This window comes from Ranitomeya variabilis, chromosome 7 (genome assembly GCF_051348905.1).
Source record: "Ranitomeya variabilis isolate aRanVar5 chromosome 7, aRanVar5.hap1, whole genome shotgun sequence".
In the NCBI taxonomy this organism is placed as follows: Eukaryota; Metazoa; Chordata; class Amphibia; order Anura; family Dendrobatidae; genus Ranitomeya; species Ranitomeya variabilis.
The window spans coordinates 24,707,029-24,713,896 of NC_135238.1; the positions used below are offsets into that span (position 1 = coordinate 24,707,029).

Below are 6,868 nucleotides of genomic sequence, written 5' to 3' on the forward strand. Positions count from 1 at the left end.
AAAAGGACAAAAAAAAAAAAATGAGTGTGTGAGTGTAGAAAGTCATTTTATCCCCATCCCGGGCTTATAACCTTGGAGCACGCAGTCTCGACATGGCGCCACCCCTGAGATTTAGTGCCAGGTAGGAAATCGCGGCTCCTCGTCGCGCGTCTTCCATTAGGTTTGATGTCGACCATTGAGCGATCCGGTAGTGCGTTCTCCGGACTTACTGACGCACATTCTCACCCCGCTGCACATAATAACACACTCACAGCTCTGTCACCGCCGCTCAGTGCAGCCCCTGCGAATAAAGACACGAGCGCAATCTGACAGGTCCCCTCTCTCCTGTGATCGGGATAAATGATAGCACCAAGCTGGGGGGGATGAAGGGACGCGGCTGTTTGAGTCTGACACAACCAATCCATCCAGCAAGAGGAAAGGGGCGAGAGAACGCGGGAGGGAGAGGGGCGACGGGAGCGCGAGAGGAGAGAACAAGACCTCCTCCTAAATATACCGTTCACACAATAGGGATTATTATCGGCCCTCATTATAATCATCCTGATCAATCATCCCAGCTTGGAACATTTAGACGCGGCGGCAAAAAACATTAGAAGGTCAGGACAAGGTAAAAGTGACAGGAGGTGTTACTGCTTATCCTCCACTTGTTCGGATTAAATAATGACTTTTTGCTGTTTGGAGTTTTTTTTTTTTTGTTTTTTTTGTGTGGGCTTAAATTGTTCTAGCCTTGGGCCAAATTTCATTTCTTTTACGTCACGTGGGGGATTTTTTTTTTAGGCCAAGTGTGTGCGGTTCACCACTACACAGATGGGTTTACCGACTGCAAACTTTAAAGAAGTCACGCATTTTAGTGGGGGGGGTTATTAGCTTAAAAAGCAGACAATAAATTCTTTAAAAAAAAAAAGTAAAAATGCACCAAATTTTTTTTTTAAAAAGGGGTTGGTGGGGACGTTTTGTAAATTTGGGACAAACCCCGATGACTTGTTGGTCCAAAAAAATGACTTTAAAAATGCTTGACCCACATCGACTGTCTAATCTCATCTATATATCCTGCCTGTTCATAAATCTCTTCATATATCGTCTATCAATCTGTCATTTTCTATCCATTTATCGATCTCTTCAAAGACAACCCCCTGAAAATGAGAGCCGCCTGGGTTCAGATTCTCCATATCCCTGGGAAACATTTGATTTTGCAAAATGAAGTTATAATTGGCTGCTCATCTTTCCTACAGCTCCTCCGCAGGTGAAATGTAGTATTACATGTGGTCATTCAAAAACGAATGCAATACATGGATGATCCAGGCCGGCATGATCGAATATTACCAGGTGCCATGATGTCTATATCCCTATCAAGACATTCCCTTAAAGAACCTGTTGGCTTTATTTTACTGGGACAGAGCTGAAGGCGGTAGTTTGCCGCCGCGGCAGGTGCAGCAACGATCGTATGGCGTAGAAGATGATGGCTGCTTCTTGAAGAAAAGTTGTCTTCTTGCACAATATCCTTCGTTCTCCGATCCAGCTGCTGCGGACCTTTTGGCGCGAGAGGGGTTAAGAGTGTAGGACCTGCTGTAAATGAGTGCTGGTAGCCATGCTCTCGTGTTTAAGGGTAACCCTCAGTCTGAGCCAATTACGTGAGCCCCGAGCTGTGTTTAATGGGGCAGCAGTGAGGTCCAGTGACAGTGACGCTGATCTGCGGTGACAGTGTCCTATGGCTGTCCCCAGGGTTATGTGAACTCTGCCGGCTTACTTATTTACTCATCTGCATGGGCTGGCAGCGGTGCCCGCTGGTGTGAGGCTCTGCCTCGGCGCGCGCTGTAAGCAGAAATCCTACTGGGAGGCAGGATCTCTCTAGATAACATGGTGGTCCGGAGGGGGGTGATCAGAATAGACGATAAGGGGGTGTTTTGACTTAGCACAATATTATCGGTTTCGGAAATGCCAGCGCTAAATCGCTTCTAATGATCGGCCCCCTTTAAAAAAAAAAAATGTAAAAAATTGGCTAATTTAAAAAAAAAAAAAAAAAAACAGCGCCACACTTGTTTACAGGTTGTGTCTGGTATTGCAGCTCAGCCGGTTTCACTTCAGTAGAGATGAGCTGCAATACCAGACGTCACCCCATGGAGGCGCTGTTTTTAGATTTTTCTAATGCTAAATAACCCCTTTAAATATGTGCCCCACCCCCGAAAATTAGCATAGAAAAAGTGACAAGCAGCCGTTATGAGATGCAAAGCATCTTGCAAGTTTATTTCACTGGATGTAAAGGGATAACCGACTGCCAGACGTTAGTTCTTTAATTCGAAAAACTTGTTTGGACTCTTTGGACACAAAAACAGCGCCACCCCTGTCCCCAGTTTGCATGTGGTATTGCAGATAAAGCTTAATGAAGCTGAGCTGCCATACCAGTTACAACCATTGGCTAGGGGGTGGCGCTGTTTCCGGAAGAGGCAGCAATGTTTTTGTAATTTTGTGTAAACCCTTTAGGAGACGGTCAGATCTGCAGTAAGGATTTTACTATTAAAAAAAAAAAAAAAAAAAAAATTAATTTTCAGCAACATTTTTTGTGTATTGACCACGTATCTCTAGGGTCTTGTTGTCAACCGTGACTGTAGCATTTAAGAATATGTAAATGAAGGAAGGTGTCTTAACACCCAACACAAAATGATTGATGGTGACCTATGGCAGCCGGAGGGGGGCTATTGGGGACCCCAATGTCTGCCATGTTTGTACACCTATCCTATGACTCTGGGCTATATGGCCCACATAAACTTGACGCCGGCCTTAGTATCTGCCAAAATTTATTGGTTTAGAGAACTTGCCTACGTTAGGAAACCAAACCGTGGGGCATTTAAGCTCCACCATATCTCAGCCGTACACCTGTCTTAGGATGGTCCATCAATATCAGTTCTCTATCCTGACCAGCGCCGTATATTTGGTAGTGGCCGTGCCTGGTATTGCAGCTAAGACCCGTTTACATCAATAGAACAGAGTTGCAGTACCAGACACGGCCACTATCAAATGTATGGCGTTGTACTCATTAAACGATGGGGTAAAATCCCTTTAATTTTTTTTTTAATATTTGTCCATTTCGTCCATCTGTAATAAATAACACATCTTCACAGTCACTGCTTTAATAGATCAGATCACTAACAAATATTAAATATAAATATTAACAAAGTATTTTTAGTTGAGCAACATATGATCAATTTTTTTTTACAGCTGTGACTTTAAAGGGGACTGGTCACCAGGTGAAAGTGGACCATTTATGATGTTATTTTATTCCCGCTGCGCCCCTGAGCATTTTGTTTTTTATTTTTTTTAAATCTGCCATACAGTTCCAGAGATAGGGGCGTTTTTGTTTAGTGATAGGTTTTATGGTCTTTATAAAGAAGGCGTGGCTAATGACAGCCTAGTGACACGCCCACAGATTCCTATGGGCCACGCCCCATTTGTAAAAACCATATAAAGTGGCGTTAAATAAAAAGGCCGATATCTCTGGAACCGTATGGCGGATTTAAAAAAAATAAATAAATAAATAAAAACACAGGAGGAGGGGGAATAAATTTTTTAAAAAAACTGCCCGTATTTGACCTGGTAAGAGATCCCTTTTAAGTCCTCAGTAATATGTCACATATCCCACCTTTGTCTATGGAGCTGTTCATGGACCTCCTTTTTGAGGAGGATTCCAGTAAAAAAAATTTACATAAAGATCTGAGGAGGCCTTAAAAAGATTGGACAGATCTCTAAATAGGGTTGTACTTTGAGAAAAGGAAGCCCCCCCCCCCCATAGATAAAAATATAAATAGGGCCCCTTCCTGAAACCAGGTCATGCCACCACATCTCCCAGAAGAACCCTTGTAAGAAAGTATGGCAGTTTAACCGCTGGGCAAGTGGGAAATCCTTGCATAAGTTCACTTTGCCCATGGGAATAGCGGGACATTGCTAACCTGAGCTTGAACTTTTGTCCCGGCAGGCCCATAGAAGCCACAAGGGCCACCACTGGTGTGACATGCACTCTTGCCTCTGGTACTATCACTAAAAAACTGTCTTTCCTGGGAAATTGTAATCATTTCTGGATCTCTTGCCAAGTAATCTGACACAGTGTTCTGCAAATCTGTCACAGTGAGGTGGCTGAATGTTTTATTAATGCAGACCTGGTAGCCCGGCTCTTGCATTTAATGTCTTTCGAGTCTACAGGTGGAAAGCTTCATGGGGTTAGTGTGTGAAGATGACCATGGAAGAGTTGTGGACTTCAAATATTCTCCATTTGCAGTCGGCTTCTTCCAAATTCAACACCTCCAATCTCTTCCTGGTGAACTACGTGGGGCTGGGTAATCCCAGTGCTCCCCACTCTTCCATCCGGGCAGAGTAACACGCTCGAGTCCGCTTCACACTTGGTGGGACGGGCATAGCAAGTCACCAACTCTGGAGACAACAGTTCCACTTTCACCACCTGTTTCGGTGGGGATTCAAGGGGTGGAGGTGTTCTGGAATCTTCGCTCATTGGAAACTTTTCTGGATCTTCTTTATCCATATCATCTGCCCTCTTTATAGAGAGGTCTAATGGCCCATCGGGTGAGCATGAAGCCTTCTCTAGAGCCTGGTGGATATGAAGGAGTTCCAGTCGTATCTTACCAAGTTGCTCTCCAAGAGTCTTCTGACGACCACCGTCGTCGGACTTCAAGTTTGCTAACTTCCTCTCCACTTTTCCATATTCCTCCAAAGTTCTTGAAAGATCTCCAATGAGCAGAGATGCATTGACAACCATCGGCTCTGATTTTTCACTGGAAGTTTCAGATGATCTTCTCCTCTTGCAAGTGGTCCCCGCTGAAATAGGGCTCTTCTCGTTCCAGAGATCAGGAGATGTAATAGGAGAACGAGTACTTTGGGAACAAAAAAAAAAAAATTATAATGAGGAATATAAAATTTAAAGAGGGCCTGTCACTTGCAATAAATCTATATTTTCTTTTTAACATGGTGTAATTGTTGCTGTTCTACTGAATCCAGCTTGTTTTTTCTTTTGTTCATTTTTTCCCAGGTATATAAATCTAGTCTTTTTATCCAACTGGGAGTGGCCATCAAGCTGATGCCCATAGGAAGAGTTGATAACCATACCCACTCTGTAAAAAGACTAGATTTATACAGTATACCGGGAAGAAGGAGCAATATCTCATGAATGGAGAACCTCAGGAACAAGAGATGGCTACTTGACCTTTTACTGATTCTAAAGATGTTTGTGTTATTATATGTAAAAAAATCTTACCTGTTATGGAAAGTCCGTTCGCCTTCCACCAAAGATGATGTCTGTTCACTTGCTACATTGGGTCCATCTCTGTCCAACCAAGACTTTCTCTTCACACATCCTAAAGGACTCGTTTTGTCCCAAGGTGACACCTCGATGTTACCTTTCTGCATAGGGACTTCATTACTTCTGGAGGTTTGCACTCCGTAAGTGCCTAAAATCTCCTTCTGATGTTGAATGATGTCTCTTACCATCTGGGGAACCCATTTTCCTTCAATCTCTGGTTTATTGTGAGCTGGGGTTTGACTCTGTATCTTATCTCCAGGCACCCAAGAGATGGTGGCGTTTCCTTCTTCTGATTTGAGCGAGCAGGTCTTTAGAGGATCGACAGGCATCTTTGGCTTTGAAGTACCAATAAACGTGTTTGTTGGTTGACTTTGGTTCATTGGCTTCGCATTGGCATCAGTGTTAAACGCATGCTCAAACAGCAAAGGATAGTAGAAACGAGGAAGAAATGATGATCTTTCTGTGTTTTGTAAAGTCTGGAAGTGAGCGGAATGCGGGGTGTGCATCAGTTGAGCTGTGGAAGTAAGAAAAGGGAGCTGGGCTGTACCGCTTGTCATGGTGGGGTTCAAATAGGAGAACAGGTTGGTGTTCAGTGGGTAATTAAGACCCAAAAGTGAAAGACCTTGATGTTCTTGGTAATCAGAATATGTTGGTGGTGGGTAACAAGGAATGATGTTGGTTCCATTGCACCCAACTGACGTATCTGCTCCAGCTTTCTTAAGTGTGCTGGTCAATAGTTTCCACTGATCCACCCGAGATCCTCCAAGATTGCTTGAAGGTTTCCGTGAAGCCTTAACAAATCTTTGGTCCTCTCTTTCCTTCTCACATTGTGCATCTAACGAGAACACATCAGTGATGATAAACTCAGGTTCTCCATCTTTGTTAACGGTCTCCCTTTTGCCCTTCAGCCCAGTATCATTCTTGCTGGAGCTTGTATGTGAAGCCGGGATGTTCTTGCTTTTCTCTTTCTGACTTTGGCCAACCACTTCCTCTTCTTCTTCGTCTTCTGGTCTTTCATCATCCTCTTCTAGGAATCTCTGAATTTCAGAAGAAGTTTTCTCACCAACCTGCCTAGTCTTGGTGGATAGTCCAGTGGAATCACAAGCCTCTTGCTTTTCTAAGTTTCCTTCCGTATGTGTTTCGTGAATATTTGTCTCCGAGACAAGGAAACTGTTCTTTTTGTAAGGCCAGTCGGACTCTATGAGAAGTGACAGTGAGTTCTTGCAAAGACTGTATTTCATGTGGTTGTACAAGTGTGACTTCTCCATACAGGTAAAGGGGCACTGAAAACACTTGTAGTTATATGGCTTCCCCCATGGCCTGGGGATATAATGTGGTTTTTTGGGCTTCCGTTCTTTATGTTTACATGTAGAGTTCAACTTACATCCAGCTTCTTCGTCTTTCGACATTTTCTTCAGATGGGGTAACCTACCTTTTACAAATTACAAGATCCTTTCCCAAAATTGAGAGATTATTTTTGTATTGTTTCTGGAAGAACCAACCTGCAGTGAGAAGGTAAATACATTTAGAAAATATTTCTGAAAACTGTACGCACATTTTGGTTAA

The 6,868-nt window shown here is 43.4% G+C and overlaps 1 protein-coding gene across 1 annotated transcript; it reads right to left on the reverse strand.

The window, feature by feature from the left end:
• Positions 1–3,068: 3,068 nt before the first annotated feature.
• Positions 3,069–6,711, reverse strand: PRR35 (proline rich 35). The gene is made up of 2 exons (XM_077274568.1): positions 5,258–6,711; positions 3,069–4,877 (listed from the first exon to the last, which is right to left on the reverse strand). Exons 1-2 carry the CDS (start codon positions 6,709–6,711, stop codon positions 4,247–4,249), a joined length of 2,085 nt encoding a protein of 694 aa, XP_077130683.1. The 3' UTR covers positions 3,069–4,246.
• Positions 6,712–6,868: the final 157 nt, after the last annotated feature.

Coding starts and splice junctions, on each gene's coding strand:
- PRR35 (XM_077274568.1), bottom strand. CDS start 6,711: ATGTCGAAAGACGAAGAAGCTGGATGTAAGTTGAACTCTACATGTAAA. Junction 4,878..5,257: donor GAACGGACTTTCCATAACAG/GTAAGATTTTTT, acceptor TTGTTCCCAAAG/TACTCGTTCTCCTATTACAT.